The sequence below is a fragment of the Bradysia coprophila genome, unplaced genomic scaffold, assembly GCF_014529535.1.
Source record: "Bradysia coprophila strain Holo2 unplaced genomic scaffold, BU_Bcop_v1 contig_235, whole genome shotgun sequence".
NCBI lineage: Eukaryota > Metazoa > Arthropoda > Insecta > Diptera > Sciaridae > Bradysia > Bradysia coprophila.
In genome coordinates, this window is record NW_023503496.1 from 743,063 (window position 1) to 769,154 (window position 26,092).

Sequence of the window (26,092 nt, forward strand, 5' to 3'; positions counted from 1 at the left end):
CTCGTAAAAATGTGGGACCATATGCTGCAATAAAACATATTTCACACTCCGAAAAAACCGCCCTAAATTCACACATCTTCCGTCAACCACCTATTAATATTACATGCGACATACAAACAGGCAAACATTTGTTCCCACAAATTTATCGTCCCCCGAAGTAAACCTTAAATCGAATATTTTATTTGTACGAACCAGAATAAGAAGAAGAAGAGAAAAACCCGCCACAGAGAAGACGAAAACACACCATTCGATTCCATGTCCATACAACACAAACATAATAATACACAAATCGATTACACCACCTCATAAGCACACGATTTTTCGTTCTTTCTGTCTTTAACCGTAAATGGAAAATATAACACAACATTTTCCGTACATAATCAATTGTAAATGCATACACATAACATCGAGCCATCCTTCAGTCATCTAATATACTACACACACCGTATAAATAAATGTACGTACACGAGTCGAGGAAATGATATTGTTATATACATAACATGGTGCAATATAGTTGTAATTATCATGGAAAATCCTCCGCTATACTCACATAGGGCCCATCATCAACATCACATATAAACAAATTGTACAGAACGAACACACGAGCTTGTAAGCGCACAAACTGAAAAAACGCACGAACTGAGACAGTTTCCCAATGAATGCTTAAATCATAATTGGTATTACTGCGCGCGGCTCTTTTTTTCCTATAATGTAAATAGAGTTGTGTATGACTCGATTTTTTTTACATATTATTTCTCTGATGGAATTCGATCGACGGCCTTGCCAGCCTCGCCCCACTCACACCCCACTATATATATTCACACACCGAAAAAAAGAAAAACTTTTCATTCTTCTGTTACCAATTTTCGCAATATTTTGCCAATGAGCACAGTTCACACGAGAGAAATAGGAGAGAGAGAGTCAATATAAAAGCTCCTTTGCCGCTCACATTCTCCTTTTTTCCATGCTATAGTCCTGGCTTTTGCATTTTACATGGAGCCGAAACGGTTATGTACAGCAAAGGTGGCCCCATATTATATTGCGAGTTTGTTTTCGTATATGAAATGTAGAGCATAACGTTATTCCGTAGCTTCTTAGCTTATGCATTATCACAGTCTTCGTTTAGTCTCCAGCCGGACAAGTCGGTCGGGTGTGTCATGCCGATATAAAAATTGACTTGTTATCCTTTTTCCAATAAATATGTTAAGTGCACTGGACACACGAAAAAAAAATTGTTACCGTTGTGTCGTCGATGACTTAATGTCGTTGCAAAGTGTTCGATGAAATTTTTATACGTTTCCATAAAATTTGAATTGCATGTCAATGTGCGACACACACATACGAAAAAGAAAACTATTTTCGCAAGAAGAAAAACCTCAGTTTGTTCTAATGATTCGTATACATAGACACAAACATACACACACACTACACAGTTTGATAAGAAAAGCACAGAGTGAGAGAAAAATTTCGGTGTAAGTTAATAAACGGCACATTAGAAAATTACTTCGGAATATTTTCCGTGAATGGTGATGTGGTAGGGTTGTTTACAAAATAAAAAAAAAAGAAGAACAAGAAAAACGAAAAACGAGTGAGTGGTTTTTCCTATGCGAAAATTGCGTGGAAATTCCATTTGTTGTGTATATTGTTATGATGATGATGTGCCGAATAAAAAAGAAGAAAAAGTAAAAATAATCAATGGCCAAAGGATTAACCTGAATAAATGAAACACGTTGAACAATGAATTTTGGTTGGTAGGTTATGTTGCCCGATTACGGTTTTGTAATTTTCGAATTTTGTTCACGGGGGGGAAGTCGATGCCTAGTCGGAAGAAAATCATTAATTATTTTTGTTTTGTTTACCTTTAATCATAGGTTTGTTGGGTGGTATTGATCACTCTCGACCTACAATTTCTCGTCCTATTAATAGAAGAAAAAGCCAATTTTTATGGAGCGAACATTTTCGGTTAACCGACGAATTTAGGCAAACAATTCACCTCCAACCTTTGATTTAATGTCTAAAAATGTGGAGAAACCCTAACGTTTCAATCATTAACATTTATTAATTGACAATCTTGTCAGTATCAGAATGAATGGACTCGAAAGAAAAATGCCAAGCTACGCCCGAAAGACGGCTATCCAGGTAGAAAAATATTTCGAAAAAAAAACCGAAACTCCTAGATCTCCTTTTGTAATGCTTATTGGGTGTCCATTATGCTCAAAACAAACGAGGCATTGAAAACGTGTTTTGGTCCTAGTTTTCATTGACAGATGCAGCAATCGCGATTTTGAATAGAAAAAGTTCTAACTTCATTTGACAGTTTCGAAAATTTCGTCATGAAAAATAGGACCAAAACACGTTTTCAATGCCTCGTTTGTTTTGAGCATTAACTTTTTGTAGAATTTGGCTGGAAAAGTAGCTGCTTAAGAAAGAATTTCGGACTTTCCATTATGAATTTTGCCCGCACTTACGATGAATACAGTTGACGAAAGACAGATACATTTAACGACAATTGGTTTTTTATAAATGTCACTGAGTTCTGAAAACCTGCAGCGCAACTAAAACAGATAAATTTACGCTACAATTGGGCTCCAGTATATAGGAATTTCATATAAAGCCAAACCTCGTTTTAATCATATTTGGTGAACTGTCCTTCTTACTTTTATAGCACTCCTTGTGGCCTCACACTTATAGTCAAGTATGCAACCAGTCAGTGAGATTCTCATACATTTTTCCACACGAGCTGAAAATTTTGACAGATGACCCATACTTTATCTGTCGAAATTTCATTTTACCGACGGGTTGAAAACTTAGAGCGCGTACAGCAATTGTTTTTCGTTAAGTGACAACTGTCAAAGTTCACAATCCGTCTCTCTACTCTGTCAAGAGTTCGTTCAGCAACTCTTCGTTAAGTTTCACTGGTGACGATTATGACACTTCTTTCATATAAAATATGTCAAAATCTTCACTTTGTGTAACGAATTTTTAGTTCCTGAACGAGCTCCAATGTCTGCGGCATGGGTAGCCTTGTTAAAACTGTCAAAAATTCGCTTGTGAATGTTGACGAATAGGACAGCATTATTCGTAAACAAAAGAAAAAGTTGACGAAAAGAGATGAATTTAACGACGATTGCATGAAATGTCAATCGGGAAATCTTTGGTCAACATTTCTTCTTGTGCTACTTCCAGTCATAGTTAAATAAATGAAGTAAAAAATTTTCCACCGATCTATTGAACATACTAACATACATGAATGAAAGGTAGTTACTTATGCGATAACTTCAGATCAATCAGACCCATTCCCTGTGACACTCTACTTCCCTTTAATTCTGTCATAAGTTATGTCCCTTCTCTCAACTGTGTTACAATGGTTTTCTTGAAAATCACCAAAATCAATGGACTAAAATAAATGTAAAGATGGGACGTGTCACATTAGTGAGTCATAAGAAAAATGAAATATAATTTACGTTTCTAATAGTCTTACAATTCGAAACGGACCTAAACGAATGAAATTTCATTTTTCTTATGATTTCCTAATTTGACACGTCTCTTTTCTGCATTTAACTATTTAACAGAACTGGAAAACGAGCAACATACTTGAGCTCAATTCATGTATCATGTATTCATGGGCCAAGTATCAAATCAGATCAATGCCTCAAAACCAGTCCGACAACGTTGACTCCCATAAATTAATTGTAACTAATCCCGAGAAGCATCCCTCCTCACTGTTTCCTTAAAATAATACGTAAACGCCGAGGTTATTATCCTCGTTCGCCCGTACATGTTACCAAATCGAAACTAAGTTTGAGGCATTGAAAGGAAACAAATTCCCGAAGTTTTACGGTTTGGATGAAAGTTTTGTTCCGTATTTTCAGCAGCTTATAAGGGCTCACACGGTCGTGCTGTCTCTACATTCATGAAATTTCCTGTCTTAAGCATATACTTACATGCCACATGCCGATACATAAATGTATAATAGTTTCCATATCCATCACAAAACTACGATATAGCAAAACGAAAACTTACACACCGCACTAAATTCTAATCCAACCGTATCGATCGCTCATACCGCCAAAAAACAATGTGGCACTTTGTGCAATGCTCTAACTGAATATAATACCTCCACTACTCTGGCTCTGGGTGGGAATTTCGTATTTTATGTACACTTCACCAAGATGAACTAGCTGCATTGATTTTTAAATGGGTGAGCGCAAAAAGCATATCGATTACGTCATGGGCGTGGGGAATTTTTTTTTTTTGCTTTTTTCTTGTTCAAATGGAAACCATACAAATGTTCAACACTTACACATACACACAACCAGCCGTGGTACCCATGATGAGTATATGGTGTGGTGTATGTATAGAAAAAATAAATTGTGGAAAAGGGAATGTGAAATCGATAAATAATAGGGTTTTCTGCTGTTGGATAAGATTTATTTAAGGTACATATCTAGTGTGTTATCTATGTACAGTATACATACAATGTCGAGGTGTTGTTATATCAAAAATATTGCTCTCGAAATTGGCTAGGTATTTGTCACTAGAGTGTTGCAGTGCAGAATGGTGTTGCATCTGATCTGAGAAGATTGAATATATGATGATGAATCTGTGTAACACATCGCTTCGTTGAGAGATATTTTATTCTTAATCTGTTAAGTTACCGAAAATTTTTGAAAATTCAACAAAGTCGGGTACTGAACTTACAGGTTACAAGAATAACTTTTCCGAGTGATATTCGGAGCTTTAAGCCGGAAACGCACGAGCAATTTTGCGTTGATGGGATCGATAATTATCACACAGATTGATACCATCACCAATTAGGCTGCAATTTCAATTGTATTCACCATACTCACCACAGGTTTTGGGTTGTCGGGTTTCAAAAATGTATTTCGGGTCGGGACGAGTTTAACTTTCAATGGGTGTTGGGTCATTGGTTTTCGAAACTACTCGCTCATAATTGTGGAGCTAACGATATCAACAGGACTTTTCTAGTGGTGAAATACTTTTCCAACATCCAGGCTATCATATTCAACGGACTCCATCAGTTCTATAGAAATTTTTTGTGTTTATTGGCACTTTAGGTGCAAGCTGGCAACATTATTAGCAAAGGTCACGATGCGACAAAAATATATGGAAAAATTAGAATATATTTTCATAGAACATTGACGCCATCTACAGTCTATGAGAAGTGTCAATTGACACTTGAAGTGCAAGCTGGCAACACTATTTAGCAAAGATACGTCGAAGATAGATGGAAAATGAGAGACATGACAACTCGTGAGTGACCTTTCCAAGGTAGATATAGTGTGGAGATGATGCCATTCAGACGCGCCGCTTACATAAGTTCGATGCCAGTGACATCTTTTTTTTTAAATGGTTGACTACGATTTACTTGAGCTTCACAAAATATTTTCGCTATCTCACAACAGATGGCCCCACTTTCTATTCCATTTTTTTGCTTTTAACGAAGGGATGAGATGGCGTTCGTATCAAACTTTCATGCCACCGCACATCTGATTCGGTTATATATGACATTACCTCCACACTATATTTACCTTGGATCTTTCCTCATCATGTCCGGAGCGATAGCGGAGGACTTGACGCAGTCTAACTTCCAAAAAAAGAACGAAGAAATTTTTTTGAGACGCGGCAACTATATATAGGCGAGAATTTAAGTTTCTTTCCTTTGGCCTGTATCACCACAAATCCTATTCTATCTTATTCAAATACGAGCAAAACGAGCTATCACTCGACTATGTAGCTTTAAAATTACCGGAGATACATCGTTTTGAAATTGGTCATTTTGATAGAAAATGCACCAAATTAACGTTTTCCAAACAATCAAAATCTTTCAACTTACTCTGTATGTTTCTATCTATCTGTCTATCTATCTATCTATCTATCTATCTGTCTATCTATCTGTCTATCTATCGACGGTCGATCTCGGAAACTAGTCAGCCAATCTCCATGAAATTTTGCAGGAACCTCAGGGTGGGCATAAAAATGAAAATGTGATACGCCATTACCCCAGGAAAAACCAGAATTTTGTTTTATTGGCCTCGAAGTGGTTTCTGAGTGTGGTTTTCGAGGGTCGGGAACGCGTTTTCGGCTGTAGCTTAGCTGTATTGAAACCTACAGAGGTGTGCGACCCATCAAATGAAAGGTATTCGTAACACGATTCGAACAAAAAAATATTTAAAAAAATCGGGGCAGGTTCGTTTGAGCTAGAGTGATTAGAGTGACCAAATTTTGAGCTACTCGAGCGTAGGATGAAAGGACTAATATTTTTTTGGGTTATGAAAGATAGAGAGTTACTTTCTTCGGCAAAGTCTCAGAGTTTTACGAGTAGAACAGAGGGGCATATGTGAAAAATGTCGAAAGTTGGAAATGGGTGGGTCCATTGGGGTTTTGGAGATATTTCTTGAATGGTGGCAGATAGAGAATTACTTTCGTCAAATTTTCGAATTTCGTCAAATTTCGTCAAATTTTCGAATTTCATCAAATTTTCAAATTTCGTCAAATTTTCGAATTTCGTAAAATTTTCAAATTTCGTCAAATTTTCGAATTTCGAATTTCGTCAAATTTTCGAATTTCGTCAAATTTTGTCAAATTTCGTCAAATTTCGTCAAATTTTCGAATTTCGTCAAATTTCGTCAAATTTTCGAATTTCGTCAAATTTTGTCAAATTTTAAAATTTCGTCAAATTTTCGAATTTCGTCAAATTTTCGAATTTCGTCAAATTTTCAAATTTCGTCAAATTTTCGAATTTCGTCAAATTTTCGAATTTCGTCAAATTTAGTCAAATTTTCGAATTTTGTCAAATTTCGTCAAATTTTCGAATTTCGTCAAATTTCGCATGTGGCAGATAAATTTTCTTGCAGGTCTGTTCCTGAACATCTGCCACTTTGCGACGCAGATTTTTTTGGTAAAATTTTGGTTGTTTCCAGTCAAATTTTTTTTTGGTAAAAATTATTTGGCAGATGATGAGAAAACCTAAGCCAGCTTGTTTGAACTAAAATTGGGTGTAAAATTTAATTTTTGCGTAACGAAGCTGAAAGCGTCAACTCTAGCGATATCATTCATTTTAGAAATTGTATTTCAAAGACTGCGTCACACTTTTCTCGAAGAGATTTTTGTTGGGATACTCATTTCTTCATAGAAAAGTAACGCCCTCTACAGTGCAGCTCGACTGCCAATATACATACTTTGGCCTAATGGTTAAAAGTAAAGTTAACCAGGCAAGAGCAGTCGATTGGACGAGGGACCTGAATGCAAAAGTAGGATTTTGATTTTGATGCAAAACGCTTACTAATACAAATACATGAAACGAATACGTAAACCAGTGCAACGGGATTCAGGTCACTCCTTTGATTGTATGTACGTCCTCAACTCCTGCCTGGGTTACTTTTCTCTGTTCTCATTAAACTTTGTGTGTATTTGTCAAATTAAGACTGTTTTCTGTTGCGTATGTTATTTAGGGCTATCAAGGGTTATAAAAGCCTTTAGCACAAATTTTCTGTTGTCAGTTTGACATGTGTAGAAGCTTTAAGAAATCGCGTAAACTTCTTGAAGTTTATCATTTCTCGGGAAAGTTAAGTTTTATGAATATTCGTGGCCGCTACGTGTGAGCGTGCAAATTTTGACAGATGGCCTATAGATTTTGTGTCAGAATTTCATTTCACCGCCTGGTTGTGATTTGGCAATACTATCTCTAGCAAACGAATTCTCAGCTCTATGTGCCAAATTCACACCTTATTTCTTTGTATTCTTTGCTATTCTACATTTTGACTGACTACGCTGTGATGTGCGTGCAAGTTCCAAAGGCTGTACTTGATTCTGTCACCACCTTAATAAAAGTAGTTTGGTTGCTAGAGAGAGCATTGGATTTGGGCTTTAATGACAACCCTATCAGGTACCCGAGTAGCTTTTAGAATAAGTGGATCGAGTCAGTTGCCATTATGATATGTAGCCGAATGTAATGACTGACTCTTGTCCGAAATCCAATTCAATCACAAAATCGTAATCGTAATAATCCACAACACAGATCAACACCTGAACTGACTACGCAGACACTTTGAATTCGGAAAAATAAATAAAATTCGTTAGAACTAAATGCTTGCGAATAAACGCAATGGATTGTTGTGGTAACTACCCAGACTACAGACATTCAGCTGGTGGTGGGGTGTTATCACCCTATCATCCATACAATCAACAAAGTGCAATGAGATATCCACAAGCCGCAATATTTCACAACGGAGGTGTACGACCGCCAAATATCTACGACAGTTACGACCGTTTCGGCTATCAGCCGTCGTCGTACAACCCAAATTACAATGGCAGTATGTTTGCGTACAACCAAACGAATGCTCGTGATAATAGTTTTTATGGCCATCACCATCCGTATGATAGTTTTCGTATAGCACCTGCATATCCATATCACCATCATCATCACAACAGTCGCGAACACTACAATCCCGATGTTATGTATGGCAGTTCTCGCAGCGGATACGTTATGCGAGATACGCTACCATCAACATATCCATATTTGGCGACAAGAAATGTCGGAGAATATCCATACCATCATCATAGCGGTGGTGTGCCAAGAGAATTCTACCAAACATCTCATCACAATTTGCCAAACAATGTCGATACAGCGGGTGCACATCATGCGACTGAATCAATATACGGAGAGTATCCAGCTATGTCAGCCAGCCAATTCGCAAATGGGTCGAATGGTTTCACATCAAATTCGAATGCAACAGGTAAGTTTTGTTGGTTAATTGAGAAAGCTTTCGTATGGATGGGAAATAAGTTTTGGTTTTTGTTGTTGCGGTGGCGAAATCTATTCGAGTGCGTGTGTGGTAGGGAAATTTGGTTTTTCTTTAATGGTTTTAAAGCCGAGATGAACGAACAAAATTCTTCGGAGTTAAGCATTTAGGGAAAATGTGAATTTCTTTGATCGAATTTGCGAATATAAAACTCAGTTGACTTTAGATGAACCAAAGTAGCCACGATCGGCATAACTAGTATATGTACACCTAGTCGTCGAGAAAACACGCGTGACTGTTAGTGCACCTTATAGAATCTATTAAAAAGGAAAAAAAAGGCAAAAATTAACTTTATTGTTTACCCCATCCGAAAGTTGACCATTACATAGCAGTTTGCCCCCTGCGAAAGCGTTCCATTACATGAAAAAAAATGTCGGTTCATTTTACCATTTTACGTGAATTCCTTTGTGATATTCAGTTTTCGCTTCGAGCAGGAAATAATCCAAAATACATTGGCTCTTGCCACGTAATTCATTAATTAGAGCACTACCTTGTGATACTCGCAAACTCACTCATGTGTTTCTGAGCAACAAGTTTTGATAGCTGTCTTTTCGATTAGGCTCGGAATCGGTCGACCGCGGTCAAAAAAGTGACTGAACCTGAATTTATGAAACCTGTCAGGTCAGGTTTCAGGTTGACCTGAATTCTTCATACAAATTTTCAGGTCAACCTGTCAGGTTTCAGGTCAGGTCAGACCTGATACTTCTAATCAGTTTTCAGGTAAAACCAGGTCAAGTCAAAGTTGATTGAATCAGATTCAGGTCGAAACAGGTTCAGGTATTTTCAGATCAGGTTTAGGTAAATCTGACCTGTTTCGAGCCTTACTTTTCGAAAAATGTAGTTGTAAAACCGCGTCTTCGGCTGGGATCCTCGGATATACACTTGTCGAAATGCGGTTACTCCTGTGTGTGCGCTTCTATCGACTGTTACCTCATGTTATGAATTACTTTCTCACAACGCCGGCGGGAAAATAGTCATTTTCTCCCCTCCGTTGAGCACAATTCAGGTTTTTTTTACCTCGTACAACCTTGACCTCTCACGCTATTTGAGCGCTCTAACGCTCGAAACTGAAGGTAATGCGCAGTTGCACACGGATCCCTACTTTCAGATGAATTTAATTTCGATATGTTGCACATATATTGAATTCGTTTGCGTCGTCAAGTTGCGGTTATTAGTGATTCCACACAAACTTAGCAGGTGTAACAACATTAGCCACAAGAAAACATGACGATAAGAACATTACAAAAATTAATTCACCTGAAAGTCTGGATCCGAAATCGAAGGATGTTGCAATGTATGTCTGTCACTTAAAGCCCGAAAACCCATGAGCAATTTTGTGTTGCTAAGATGGACAATTACGCTACAGTTTCCATTGTAACTAAAAGTGTAGCATACGTTAAACAATGGAAAAGGAAACATAATTGTCGATCTCAGCAAATTCGAATTGCCCGTGTGTTTTTCTCTTAAAGTGTGACGGGTATGTTCATTGATTTTGTGACACAGGCATGAGCGCCGCCGAAAATAAGCCGCCGATTAAGCCGCCGCCGGCCATTTTTGAGCAAGCCGCGCCGCAGCCGAGCCGGTGCCAAAAACACGGCTCAAGCCGGCTTGAAACGGTTGGAAAATGAAATAAAGATTTCGAAAGGTGAATGGGTGAAATAATTTTGAAAACCGAGATTCCTGTTGATCCTAAGCAGCTCAAGTACTTTTTGAATTTTTTTTACAAAATTAAGAAAATTTTGAAATTTTTTTTGAATTTTCATGAATTTTCCAGAATGGTATATTACGTCCTCGCTTCTAAGTTTGTTGTTTTGGCAAGTATGACCTTTGCGGAACGAGCTGAAGACGCACAATCAGTTAATTCACAAATTTGAGAACCCTTTATCGATCTTTGCGAATTTTCTCGATTTTTTTTTTCTTTTCAATTTTACTTGATTTTCGTGAGCTTTCGATTTCTTATCGAAAAACAATTTTCTTAATGAGTTAAATGAGTGTACCGGAGCATGATTTTCATTTAGTTCAAGTTTTGAGGCAATAAAACTTGACGTGTTAGTGAACCTTAGACTTAGAGACTTGCTTGTAACAAGACCAGTTCCACTTGCACTTTGAACAACCTAATCTACCTACATTTTCGCTTTCCGTACAATTTCATTTTCATGCTTACTAGTTCATTTTCCATGAATTTATCTAAACGTTTTTATTTTGAAAAAAAGTTAAAGGGAACCTCCAGCCGAGCCGTTTTAAGCCGGCTCAAGCCGACTTTTTCGCCGCCGCCGAGAAATTTTTTTCGGCTAGCCGCCGCCGAGGTTTCTCCGTCGGCGTTCATGCCTGTTGTGACATTGCTCCAAAAGTTACTCCAGATGATTGACAAGTTTACCGTTGAGTGAACGGAACAACGTTCCGAAGGAATTACCAAACTTTCTTCTTCTTTAAACGAAAGGGAGTCAACTTTACTGATTACATTTTAATGATATCGTAAAATGTATATCGTCGTAATGCACTGGCATGTTCAATCCACTACACAACGAGACTCTCTTACCTGCCAACGAAAACATTAATTTCGTATGGCTGAACGAGTTTGTTGATATTTTTCCGACTGACATTCGTGAGACATAAAAAGCTTCATTAATGATAACATTAAATTGCCATTCCCTTTTACGACATTACGGGTAATCATCCTAATTTCTTAATAAATTAAATTTATCGCATTGATTGGTAGTTAAGCCTGTGGTAACAACACTGATATGAACGGCTTTTATTGCACGTGTAATAACGTACCCGAAATGCTATCCATTCGGAATTAATTACATGTTTCGATTATGGGTGTTGCAGGCGTTTAAATGTTGCGTCGACAGGTGATCTTTTTTTTCGCAGTGCACTGTGACGGTTTCCGGTTTTAAGGCAACACTTCAAAACATTTGTAAACTTTCAAATGATGATAGCAGACCTCTCGAAATTGATAAAACTAATTTGAAAATGAGAAGATTAAATTTCAGTTGTATTTGTCCATATCTCAGTTGATCATGAACCCGCAATGGTACAGTCGATGTGACGCAAGTCATTTGTGAGTTTACTGGAAAACTCGACTTACATGTCAATTATATTCGCGAAAAACAAATAATTGAACCGACCAATGAGAGACAAGAAAGTTTCATTAAATTAAGCCAACGATTCAACGATTCAATGAAAGCAACTTAACGAGAAATTCTTGTATCTCATTGGCCGGTGCAATTATTTTGCTAGTTTTTCAGCCAATCCACTTTAAACCTGGACGTGGAAAGAATGTTACAACTTCTGAATCTGGTACTTAGTGCTGCCATAGAAATTTTGCAGTAAGCGTTTCATCATCATTTTTACACGAAACAAACCGGAAGTGGCCCAAAACAAACCGGAAGTGGCCTGAAGTGAATTTAAACGAAACAGAAGCGGCCTAAAACGAACGGCAGATGGTCCAAAATAAACAGGAAATAGCCTAAAACGAAGCGGATGTGACCAAAAACGAACCGGAAGTTACGTAAAACAGACTGGAAGTGGTATAAAATGAGCCGAAAGTAGCCTAAAGCGAACTGGAAATGGCCTGAAGTGACTTAAAACTAACCGGAAGTGACCTAAAACGAACTGGAGATGTCACAAAACAAACCGGAAGTGACTTAAAACTAACCGGAAGTGACCTAAAACGAACTGAAGATGTCACAAAACAAACCGGAAATGACCTAAAACGAAGCGGATGTGACCCAAAACGAACCGGAAGTTACGTAAAACAGACCGGAAGTGGTATAAAATGAGCCGAAAGTAGCCTAAAGCGAACTGTAAATGGCCTGAAGTGACTTAAAACTAACCGGAAGTGACCTAAAACGAACTGGAGTTGTTACAAAACAAACCGGAAATGACCTAAAACGAAGCGGATGTGACCCAATACGAACCGGAAGTTACCTAAAACAGACCGGAAGTGACATAAAACGAACCGGATGTGGTCTAAAATGAGCGTAAAGTGGCATAAAACGAACCAGAAGTAATCGGATATAAACTGGAAGTATTTACTCAACTGGAAATAGACACAAACTACTTCAGAAACCAATATAAATGTAACGCAAATCGACAAGTCAACTTCTAAAGGTTTCGTTGTCGTGTAAATTGGAATTTTCAGAGTCAAAACAACTCACTCATAGAATACTTTCCATATTATCACTACGCCAGTAAAGCTCTTTGGTTTTTTATGGAAGTAAGCTTTAGACTTGCATCACAATGCCACCTTGAATGGGTTTACGATGTATCTAACGTGGACGCCAATTCGTTAATCTTATCTTTTGTTATTAATAAAAGTAGCAGATAATCTTAACAAAGACCGAATTCACCATCGACAATACGTGAAAAGAGTCAAGACGCTTCTTTCGTTCAGCAAGCATGTTCATACGGCTGCTATCACTTGCATTGATACTATTTTCATTAACGAATAAATTCGTTGAAACGGCGCGCTGTGCCTACGGTGAATATTCTGGTGATCCTTATGACTGCAATGCATACTATCAATGCAGCAATGGCGAATGGATTCACAGACGATGTCCAAGGACATTACACTGGCACCAAGAGCTTTTAAAGTGCAATTGGCCCCGATACGCAAACTGCGATTTGGATAAGACAACTAGTACGATTCCGACACAACCAACGACGACAACCCAAACAACTACTTTACCACCAACAACGTCTACCACACCAATAACACCTTCACCCACGACCATTCCACCAACTCCCACTGCACCATCAACAACTACTTTGGGACCTCCGACTCCAACTGGACCGCCGCCACCGACTACTACTGACTCAACTTCTATTGGACCGCCAATTCCAACAGAACCGACTTCTACTTCCACCGAACCACCTCTGGAACCACCAACACCATCGCCGTCACAACCAACAACAACGCAGCAACCGACACAAACAGCACCACCTCTAGAACCGCCTACACCAGCGTATCGGAAAAAGTTATCTTTAGTGTCTGATGAGCTTATCCAATCGAATTAAACGAAACGTTTTATAGTTCATGACAAGTGCGAATCGATCTTGTGAATTTTTGAACATAAGTATTAGCACCTGCCTACGTCCAGGAGTATCTTTAAAACCAGCTATTGGATAGATGATATTCTAATAGAAGGATTATTTGCGGTGAGGATAAATGTCAGTGAAGTTCGCACTGTAATACCATCTTACGTTGTGACACCACAAGAAACCGTACGTAACAGGAAAGGGCCATTAGTTTTATCTAAATTCATCGTCTTAGTCCTCATAATATTTCGCTTATATTTCATTGGCAAACATTCCGTTCATGCCACTTTTAATGCGAAGAATAGAAAAGATTTCTTTTTCCTCGAACATTTATAGAATTAAATGGGACCATCAAAAGATAAACTCACTGACGTGATCTGAATAAGAAACAACATTTTTTCGAACCCGAAATATCATATTTTCACTATAATTCCCATAGTTTAAAGCAGAGTTTCTCTTCGTTTTCATATCCCAAACAGAAATACGTGCTGTGCTATATATCCAAGCGCCGTAATCTTTATGCGAGTCTAGCGAACAATAGGAATGTGTGTGGTGCATGGAAGAATGATTGAAAATCGTAAACAATAATGTCGATGCCTTCGTCAACAAAATTTTCCATTTTTCTTATTTTGGTGATAAATTTCAGCATTTTCACCGGTCACTGCAAAGGACTCCAAGCCAAGGAAGCATCAACGAGATAAGAATCTGTCAAAGCTTGCAGCTATGAGCAGACGTCTGGAGTCTTCATCTAACATGGTAAGTGAATTAAAGGTTTTTTGGAAGCAGAATGTACAAAATAAAATGCCTGCTGCAGTCAATCCTGCTAGTAAAGTTAGGTCGAATCAAATTGTCAGTTTTGTATGTTAATTCTGGAAAGCTTTAAGCTTTCTGCAGATTCCACTAATTGCTACAATTCATTGGAATCCATGCTCAAAGCTTTCAAAGCTCTCAGAAGGTAATATTCAAATGCGACATGTTGTTCAGAATCAGTCAAAAAAGAACTTTTAAAGTGTAAACGTGACGCAAGTCCTTTATGTACTTACAAAAAAAACTGATATCGCTGAGGGTGACGCATTGTGCGCCATACGCATCAGTTTTACAACAAAAAATTGACCCAAAAAATTGACCCAAAAAATTGACCCAAAAAATTTGTGAAAGAAAATTAAAAAAATAAATAAATTTGCGTCACAAGTGACAGATGATTCGGTTTTCTTCCGTTTAAATTCTTTCAGTACATTTTTTAACCATTTTACTAACAATAGGTTCCTCACTTGTGACGCAAATATCTTTTTGAAAAATTTTCTGTCAAAAATTTTGTCTGTCAATTTTTGTAAGTGAGATAAAGGACTTGCGTCACATTTACCCTTTAAGGGTTTTTTGACTGATATCACCACTTTTGTAAGTATGTCATTTCGTCAACATCAAAAAACCTCATGGAAATAAAAAAAAATTCTAGAGAAATCAGTCTGAATCCCAAAATCTAGAAACCAATCTTGGACTACCTCACTCATATCGAAAATTTAGGAACCAACCATGGAACACCTCACTCATGTCGAAAATAACCCAAATCCATCAGAAAATCCGATGAAAGTTAGGTAGTGCCAGAGGAATCATTTATCATCCCAAAATTTACCATCCAACCTTGGATACAAATGTGACGAGTTGTTCAGAATGCTGGACTGATTTGCCGACATTTAAGAGTAAACATTATTAGTACAGGCCTTGCAAATCATAATAGACGGGTGGCACACCCTGATAAGGCCACAGCTTGAAACCTAGGCCAAATCGTTACTTTACCTGAAAGCCATTTGTTCCAAGACTTTTGTTATCTAGCCCTAGAAGGGATAGAACGAAGTTAGCCCTCGTGTTTATCTCGGCAAACGCAAATCGTACAAAAATCCAAGTTGAAGCCAAACGAAGAATGGAATTGAAAAAAAAAAATCGTCGCGTCTTACAAGTCAAATTGACGAATTTTGAACATGTCAGACGAGTCAAACCCGCGAACAAAAATTTTACTTTTCAATTCCATTCTTCATTTGGCTTCAATACCTTCATTTTGACACCAACTTGGATTTTATACAATTTGCGGTTGCCGATATATACTAGAACTAACAAAAGCCTTCGAACAGATATCTTTCGTATAGGTAATCTAACAATTTGGCACAGATTTTAAGCTCTGACCGTGTACTGGTCTCTAAACAGAACGATATCCATCTAGTACCCGCGATCTATGACCTTCCGGTCTACATTTGATATTGAGCGAGTTGAATCGCAGGGACTATAGACTGTTTGAGTTGGGTAAAAAGACTTGATGAACCGTATGGACAATGTCATCATTTTGCATAAAAAAAATATTTCAAAAGTGAACGCATCCCCCATCTTAAAACAGAGTCTATAGAGAAGTGGACAATCAAGGACATGGAATCGCTCTCCATTAATGCATCGCCCTACATTTGAAAATGTTTCCCAGAAAAAGAATTCGCATAAAAACGAGGCTGCCATAAACGAAGTGGGTGGATGGGCGAGTTGCAGCACAAAATAAAAAATATTTTGAGCCGTGTAGTAAACGATGTTCGCATTTCTCTGTTGTGGAATACAATGCGAATGTGAAATCAGAGCATCTCAGCGATAAATCAATTTCGAATGCAAAATTTATGGATAAATCTTTTGCTGTAATGTCGCAAATCCCAATCACTATGCAACATTGTTCACAGGGGTGTAACTTAGAACAATTTTTATTGTCGCCCTTAGAACATTTTTGATTTTTGTACCAGCCCTGTTAAATGTTGTTCGAAAACATCGACTCGTTTTTTAATCTTCTGAATGTCAGCTCATTACCGACAATACCACAACATGTACCGAAATATTTTTTGAACCGGTGGGTGGCGAATTAAAGTCGCATTTGCGTCTAGTTCTCCAATTAATTTAATTAAAATCTGATTCTTATTGTAAAAAAAAACTTGGAACGAGCCGAACAATTCTTATGATCTGGAATTTTGATTACCCAACGCAGATCCAGTCAAATAAATCGACAAACATTTTAAATGCAAATTTAACCGATTTCTGTGATACAATTGGAAATTCCAGATCATACGAATTGTTCGGCTCGTTCCAAGGTTTTTTTTAAAAATAATATCAAATTTTAATTAAATTAATTGGAGAACTAGACGCAAATGCGACTTTAATTCGCCACCCACCGGTTCAAAAAATATTTCGGTACATGTTTGTGGTATTGTCGGTAATGTTATAGTTTTCGGCAACAACGATTTTCTGCTATAGTAACTTTTAATTGTCTTCGGGCAATTGCCTAAAATCGATGATGGTATTTTACGACAATTTTTATGGTAAAGGGTGCACTGTTGCTTTGCCATTTTTCACATTTTATTATAGCGCGCTCGACAATACACCCCCTAGTCAATGGCATATAGTTACAGAGAGAAACTTTTCTGAATAAATAATATTTCATCCGTTATGGCGAGCATTATCGACTGGAAACGTGCTAGTCTTTGCCGGTTTTCCTTTGCTGCTTCTTCGTCTTGTTTTTTTTTTGTGTATACATGTAACGAGAGCAATGTAATAGAAAAAAGATAAAAGGAAAATTCTGTGTATTAATGCAGAAATCTTGCTGACACACAGCTTTCGTAATAATATCCATTTTATACGAAGCGTTGTTCTATACAGTACTCGTAGGGTGTGTAATAATACAACATTATACGAAAGTGAATTGCTACGGTCGGAAGCAAAAAAAGAAAGAAAATGCCCCCGTAAAATGCACGACATTCCTATAGTTATACGGGAAATATTACAAGCCGAGATGTGTTGTTTATGTTCAAGTGCTAGGATATATATACATTCACTCGAGCCTCAACTACGGATGCTGCTGCTGCTGACGATGATGACGATATTAATTTCTTTCCGACTGTTGTGGCTGATTTGCCTATGGCAATTTTAGAATATGTTCACGGAATGTACATTCTTAAAATAAGTTTCAAAGAAATGTTTTGAGGTGAGGCGGCTTTTGCTGTTTTAGACATCCTCTCAAAAAGGATGTAATCGAGAAAATGATGCGGACGGCAACAATGTTCGTTTCAAAATTTTAATTACAAGAGCTAAAGTTGTTCAATCGAATTGGACGGAATCAGATTGTCGATACGAACAAACATTTTCGAGCACACAGGGCAGGACTGGGACGTAAAATCAAGAAGTCCTGTAGGAGCAGAAGAGAAGTAGAGATGATAAAATTCCACTGAATCCATGAAGGCAACAATGTTTTTACTGATTCTAAAGAGCTGATTCAAATAAAATTTTGTTCACTTCACGTTCCGCCTAAGACTTGATCTAATCACAATTGACGAACGATGTGCAACAATCAATAATGTTACTACTACTCTGTACCCACACAGCCCCCTCTCTTCTTCTTCCATCCTTCTTCCATCAAAACCATTCGTTTCTTCGTCTTTCGATAAATCGTTCGCCGTTCGACTTTGCCATCGAAATCAAAGTTCTTCCATCAAAACCATTCTTTATACCCAAGATGTACCGCTACACGTTTTCATTGTTTTAATCCGATTGTTTACGCCATGTGATTTCAACAAAAATTCTTCTCGAACTGTCGGCTTTCAATTGACCTGTCTCATACTTTTCAACGTTTCAGCATTCCGATTTGCTTTGTCCCGACTGGCTTTGATACTCGATTGCTGAACGGTTGAGCCCCCATGTAGGATCAGAAGAGAGAGAGAGAGAGATGATAAAACTCCAATAAAATGTTGTTCTCTTCACGATTTGTGTAAGACTAAATTTAATCACAATGACAACTGTAGAACCGATGTGCAACAATCAATGATGTTACTCTAGCTTTAACTCTGTACCCACAGTCTTTCGGGCACCGCCCGATTTCCAATCATGCTTGTTCGAACCTGCAAGCACACACCACCGTTTCAATACTGTTATACTTACTTCAATGCAAATGTTAACAGTGGTAGGCACTTGGTATAATATTAGATACGGTCTTGATTGAGATTATAGTTCTTGCTATGATCAGTTACAGAACAACAGAACTGAAAATTACCACAAATGCCATCGGGTATCGTGAATCGCTTCTGTGGGGTGCTGTGAGTAAAAACCACCAACATATGATTAACAGTATATATGTTCGTCTAACGTGAACATTTAGAGAATTATAAGCGAAATGAAACAAAAAATGTTACACCAAGAACTCGTTGTGTATAAAAGTTTGCCTTTCACTGACTGCTCAAATAAATATGCAATCGTTACAATGGGATCGTCACAGAAGACCTATCCTAGGTGACTGTTCAATGCACAATGCCATATCGGAAATAAAAAAAATAAAACTGAAAAAAAAACGCCTAATCCGACTTACAATCGAACTTATCCGCATAAACATCAACGATAACACCATGCATATGTATTATGATTAACAGGCAACAAAAACCTGTCTTTTTCAATTCCAACTTACAACTTCAACACCCGGTCTTTGACTATATATATCGCGTTTTTCATCACACCATATTTTTTCCTGCGAAAGTATTGACGTTTTTCTGGTGCTGCTGCTTTTTTTTCTATCCCAACGACTATTCCGGCTCAACTCATACCTCCTAGGAAAGTATTTTCGTTTGTACATAATACATCAATCCATGTAGTACATATATACAATGTATATTATACATTGCCATCCATCAGCTATTCAACTGACATTCAGCCACCCTTTTATGCGAACAATTGCAAAACTTCTTCTTCAAGTTTTCGTCAGTTTTTTTTGTTGTTGTTGTTGCTATTTTCTGTTCGTATTTTCAACATTTCGGGTCGATCGCTCAATGAACTTGTTCATCCCTTTTCCGCTGATTACCATATTGAATTACATTTTTCCCCTAGATATGCTCATGCAAAGCGACAATCTCTCTCTGTGTATACATAACAAAGCGGGTTACATAAAGCTCCGGTGTGAAACGGGCATTGATAAAAATCGAAATGAGAAACGGGGAGACATGCGCCGGTTCGAGTGGCGCCAAATTTTCTCTCGGTCTTTAGTGTATTATGTACTCTGAACGCTGGTTATTTACTAACGGAATTCTTCTCTCAGTATATATTTTCACGCCGCAGGTCAATGTTCATACGAAAAGCTCTCTCCATTTCAACGAAATAAAACCGTTCGTTTGCTCACAAACAAAAGCGAATAGGGGAGAGACACAAAATGAAAAAAAAACACAATTCTCATTTACGGAGCTGCATGTGGTATTCCATGGTATACTGTTTATAGCCAAAAATAGAAATTCAATATTTTGTCATCATGTCGTCAGAAAGTTATGTAAGACAAAATCCGTTGTAGTGTGTGCTTTGGGGGAGGATGAGGGAAAAAAGCATTTACTTTTTCGGAGAATGAAAATGTTGAAAATGCATGATGGGAAAGGGGTGATGGAGTAACATTTATTTACTCTTCGCATGTGTATATGTACAAAATTTCTGTGCTACGTTTCGGTTACACCGATGAACGATGTGTATATAGTGTGCCGCAAGCTATTCGTTCTCTATATACCACCTCACTCACATGTAACGATATTTCATTTACTTTGTTATTTAATGTATGTTACATAGCTCGTCGGCATTTGCCCTGTAGGAGGGTTGGGGGATTCGGAGAAACATAACACACATCAATATCGTATAATCAATTGTCTCCTGTGCTTTTTTTTGGAGTCGTAAATGTGGTATGGATTCACATATGACGTTGCTGTTGTATGTGGAATTTTCTTCGCATCAGCAGCAAGCTTTTAAGCCACACAAAATAAATGAGTTATTGAACGGAGGGTTGTGGGGCTCTGAAATTAAATTAATTTTTTTTTCTGTCATTCTCTGCGCTGTTATCCTCAAAGTCAAAAAACGAGAAGAAAAATTATGGAAATGTGGCCATGTCGAGCGTTTTTTATGATGTTAAAGACAAATGAAAATTCTATTTTATTATCATTCCCTTTTGATGGGATACTTTATAGCCTAAATGGTTTTGTGAATGATGTGGGCATCATTATACACAACTTGTTTTATTGCTCCATATATGCACGCACACACAGCCGAACACACACTGAATGTCATTTATTTGTATGTCTAAATCAACGAGCATTATACGGTGCCGTTAATAATGGAGTTATTACATTACATTTTATGTGTGTTCTGTGTGCGCAACAAGTGGAAGGAAAATGAATTGGTTCCCAGAAATAGAGCGCCAAAATATTGTAGTGTGTCCGTTTTAATGAATTTTCTCTTTATGTTCGGAGTTATATTTATTACGTTGTTGGTCGGTTGGATGTTTGTCATTAACATTCAATTGATCGACCTTTTTTGTTGATTATAGAAATCAATTTTCCTTGACTAATGTCTTCGATGTGAACCGATTTAGACTAACAGTGAGGGTCTAGTTGAAAATTTATTGGATTGAATTTCATACCGAGTGTTGATTGTTCTGAAACCTTACAATCGTGTCAAATTCATCCCTAAGTACTAGTAGGTTTCATGACGTACTATGCAGTTGTACCAGAATAACATCTCTAAATTTCTGACGACGAACCCGATAAAATTCATCGTGTGAGAACCTCACAACCGCGTGAAAATCACCCATAGTACTAGTATACAATTCCTAGCGATGAGCCTGATCAATTTTATTGTGTTGGAAGTTGGAACCCGACAATCGGGCGAAATTCATCTCTTTGTACTAAACGAACCTCTTAGCATTCCTAGCTATGACCTTGATCAATTTTTGATTTTTTCGTATTAACAGCCTTTTACGGCCAATAACAAGTTCAGTCTGGACCACCGGCTCAATGTGGCTTCTGAACCACGCGTCGAAATATGCAAATACTCTCTGAGTAAAGTTAGATGCTTAATTGATATCTCGCCTAAATGTAGGCTAGACACTATGCCCACAAATTAATCGTATTTCACAGTCACCAAATACACTGCAACTACCCAAATTATGAAGCTTGATTGAACTTAAGGACGCTACTTATGCGATTATAATAACTAAAAAAAATCCATGTCGAATTGTCTGACACTGGAATCGAACCCGTTTCATTTTGATTGAAAGCTAGTACGGAACCACTGAGCCATCCTGTCGCGTTTGAACTACATAACCACGTGAAATGTATCCCTTTGTACTAGAATAACATCATAAAATTCCGACCGATGAGCCTGATCAATTTAATGGCTTTGAAACCCCACAAACGGGTGAAATTACTGATAAACTATCTGGCGATGAAACCGATAAAATTCATGGCGTTAGACCCCCACAATCGGGTGACATTTGTCCCGTTGTACTAGAATAACTCCATAAGATTTCTGGTGATGAACCTGATCAATTTTACTGCATCAGAACCCTAAAACATTGGTAAAGTCATTTCGTTGTACTAGAACAACATCATAAAATTCCTAGCGATGAGCCTGATCAATTTTATAGCGTTAGAACTCTTCAATCGGGTGAAACTCATCTCTTTGCACTAGAATTCATCTCCTTACTAGTGAAGAACTTGATAAATTACATGGCGTTGGTTACCACGCGTCGGAAAACCCGCAACAGTGAAAAATTCATCCCGCTGTAGTGTACCCTCAACGTTGAATCAATCAAATAAAAAATAATAATTTTACTAGTTTTCATTAGCACTACTCATGCACCCACCCACTAATTGTCCCGATTCTTTTTTTGCTATTTTTTGCTGCTGCATGCTAGCCCAATTTGTAATATTATTCCATTTCGAGTGTGCTCAATGAAATGTCTGAGTTAAGCACATAATACGAAGCGAAACTCAAATTGCTCGTTATTAATGTACTGAATCATTCATTTGCAGGGTTCATATATGCGAATGGTAATAGAATCTCTTGACGAGAATTATTATTCATTCGAATTGTATGGGTGGTACGGTATACACGCATATATATATCTGCGAATGGGAAAACGAAAATTTTGCTATTTTGTATAATTTGATGTGTAAAACATCGCCTATAGGAACATTGATGTAGTAATGCTTGCGAAGTGTATATATATAGCTTTGTGTGTATATATAGTCCCCCCACTACCCCATTACTCTGCGATGCTATCAGCTATCAGGAATGAAGAAAATGTACAACACAAATAAACAAGCGAAGAATTTCCACTTGTTGAATGGGCACTGAAGTGGATATAAATTCTGGCGCCAGAGAGTGTTCATCTTTTTCTGTTTCAATTGGCACAGTTTTGGGACGATTTCTTTTTTATCTCAACGACAGCCACGTCGTGAAGTGGAAATTGATTTTCGTTAAATAACATTGACGATGTTCAATTGGGACTCATTAGCATTATTGTAACACAAAAGTGATGCTAACGTTAAATCGATCCGACCAATTCGAATCATCATCATTTCATCGAACTACCTACTATTATAGAAGCAAGGGCCACCGAAATCAATGAAAGTGTAAAACAGGTATTTGATTTTCGTACTCAAAAGCACTCATTTTCATATTATTTTGACATAAAATGTGAGTGCGTTTAAGACGAATTCGGCGATCGACCATAACTGTCCTTGACTTTCATTGACCGAAATTTACCAAAAATTTCAAGAAATTTAACGAAAGAATTTTTTGGTAACGCGATGAATTTCGACAATTTTCGGTAATTTTAAGCTCAAAACCAGAGAACCAGCTCCTATGGGAAAGAAGGTGAGATAATTACGTGCAAATAGAAGCCAACTGTCATTTTAATGTTCCTTCTATGTTCCATTTCTCTGCTCAAAACACACGATGCATAGAACACGTGTTTCGACCTAAATTTTCTTTATTCTTTAATGCTCAACGAAAGAGAATTTCGATCAAAACACGTTTTCGGTGCCTCGTTTGTTTTGAGGTTAAATCTACTTCCAAATAAGGGCCACGTAACAATTGATCCTGCTGCCAGCACCTCTGATTTTCCACAAATTTTCAGATTAACGAAATCGATCGCATTGGTGGCATTGGTACAACGCCATTCATACCGAATCTTTATCAAAATCATCTTCCCGAGCACAATCCGAACAATTTTAATCCAACAAATTCATCACGCTTCCACGACGAATCTTCGCCTTCCAATACCATTCCAAATTGGCATTCCACTGAACAACCAAATCCAACGTACAATTGGATGAATGGGCCGTACGGTTCGAGACCTCATCATCGCAAGAGGCATTTGACGCCCGAACCGCAGGTATCACCAATGCTTCCATCGATTCGCCCGCCCAGCCAGCCCAGCACCACAAAGGATTATCAGAAAATTGCGGTAAGATTGTTGAATTTTACAGATTTTGGTTTTTGTAGTGCATCAGGTAAGCATTCTCACATTGTACGTGTGGTATTAGCGAATTATAAGGAAAATGATTTTTTTCAAATTGATAAAAGGGCAAATCCGAATTTCCCCGGAAAATACTTTACGATTTTTGAGGATTTTTTTGTGACATTTGTGACAGTTAATGCGTTTTCTATAGACAAAGGCATAACCTCTCTATCTAGCAAACAAACTACATTTATAAACGACGTGGAACGAAGTTATTTATAACGCCGGATGTTTCGGAGTTGTACTGTGACTATTTTTGGAAAAACATTTTCCCTTAGTTTCCTCAAGTTTTCCACATTTTCCTACATTTTTGTCAAATTAGAAAAACTATGGAAAAGTCTAGGAAAATGTAAGAAAGTTTTAAAAAAATCAAGAAAATGTTTTCCAAACAATCGTCGCTGAGATTTTCTTAAAGCTTTGAAATTTCCGAGATCATTTTTTGATTTTCTCCACCAGCTTGAGGTTTTCAGTTCTATCCCGACATGACCTCAATACCATTTCCTCAATAAAATCATTAAATTTCTACATTACCAGAGTGGCGTCCTTGAATCCGACTTCATACCGAGTAAGAAACGTCGAAAGAACAAAACGGACAATGAAGACTCGCTCAGCAGTCGAGAAGAGTTACAGGTACTCACTCTGACCGAACGACAATATGATAACTCCTTCAACCACACTCGTTTCTCTTCCAGAACATTACTCCACTGCCTGGTTTCCAGCAAGCTTTCGGTTCGACCGAAATCGGCCGATTTTCGGAAGTATTCTTCAACGCACCGGAAAGTCCGTTCGAATTGGTGTTCGAATCGGAAGCGGACACATTGAGTCCACAAGCATGGGAAACCGGCGACTCGTTGGAGGGGCCGCATATTAATTTGCAAATTGGTGCTACCGTTCAGCCGATTTATGCTGAAAGTTATGCGTCAACGGATTCGCCGGCGAGTAGTAGTTATTTTAGTGAAATTCGATGCAATGATTTCTAATTGTTGTCATCAACAAAAACGGTTTAGCGAAAAAACAGAAAAATGGTAGCCAATTTGTGTAACATTAAGTGTTCGTTATGAAAATGAAAATTTTCTTTATCGTTTTTATCGTCGAAGACAAAACTCACAGTGTCAATGTGTCGCGTGGGTCGTATCCGATGCACACACAATGCACGTATTCGAATGAACGTTTATTGATTTGTTGATCGGGGCTTTATTAAAGGAAAACAAAAACCAAAAAAAATTTTGCAAGTTGAAATGGAAAAAACTTTAATTGTTGTTGTGCCTTTTCGGGATTTATAAATTTTTTGAAAATTACTTAGCATTTCGGCATTTACAAAATTTTACAGAATTTCTTCGTTAAGATTCATAGAATTCGTTAAAAGATATTTAACCGAACAAAAAAATAATAATTTCATTCGATACCCCGTTACCGTGAGCGTTCGTTATCTATAACTGCATTCAAATAGAAAAAGTCAGAGAGTTCTTGTCCAATGTTATTTTATACCGTTGTGAGAGCTCGTACAGTAAATCATCGTTAAGTTGAACCTGTTAATTTGTCAAGTCTACCAATATAAAATTATATGGGCAATGCTGTCACAGAACATACGAGCTCTAAGAAATGTTGCCAGCGAAGTTATATTTACAAATAAAACGAAATTGCCGATTTGCAACAAAGGGTGCGACGCGTAGCGGAAATAAATCGAACATACTTGTGTCCAATATTCAAATTTGGTCAACATAGAAAGTAGTGTCATCTGTTGAACGTGAAAATCGCGAATGCGTCATTTAATATTGGCACTTGAGCTGGTAGGGCTAGTTCGAGGGGTCACGCACTCCTTCAAATTTAATCCATTTAATACATTTAATCCAAGAAATACATGGGATTAAATGGATTTAAA

At 37.6% G+C, this 26,092-nt stretch overlaps 2 protein-coding genes across 4 annotated transcripts; both read left to right on the forward strand.

The window, feature by feature from the left end:
- Positions 1 to 1,125: 1,125 nt before the first annotated feature.
- On the forward strand, positions 1,126 to 25,735 carry LOC119077285 (probable serine/threonine-protein kinase DDB_G0282963). Of its 3 annotated transcripts, none has more exons than XM_037184436.1 (6): positions 1,126 to 1,751; positions 8,042 to 8,759; positions 14,515 to 14,624; positions 23,827 to 24,156; positions 24,745 to 24,840; positions 24,903 to 25,735. In XM_037184436.1, the coding sequence occupies exons 2-6, from the start codon at positions 8,129 to 8,131 to the stop codon at positions 25,188 to 25,190; spliced, it is 1,455 nt and encodes a 484-aa protein (XP_037040331.1). In that variant the 5' UTR covers positions 1,126 to 1,751; positions 8,042 to 8,128; the 3' UTR covers positions 25,191 to 25,735. The 3 variants fall into 3 exon arrangements, with proteins under 3 accessions (XP_037040331.1, XP_037040333.1, XP_037040332.1); XM_037184438.1 differs by having other exon boundaries at positions 8,067 to 8,759; XM_037184437.1 differs by having other exon boundaries at positions 1,126 to 1,747.
- LOC119077287 (integumentary mucin A.1-like) lies at positions 13,177 to 13,873 on the forward strand. The gene has a single exon (XM_037184441.1). It carries the CDS (start codon positions 13,230 to 13,232, stop codon positions 13,845 to 13,847), a length of 618 nt encoding a protein of 205 aa, XP_037040336.1. The 5' UTR covers positions 13,177 to 13,229; the 3' UTR covers positions 13,848 to 13,873.
- Positions 25,736 to 26,092: the final 357 nt, after the last annotated feature.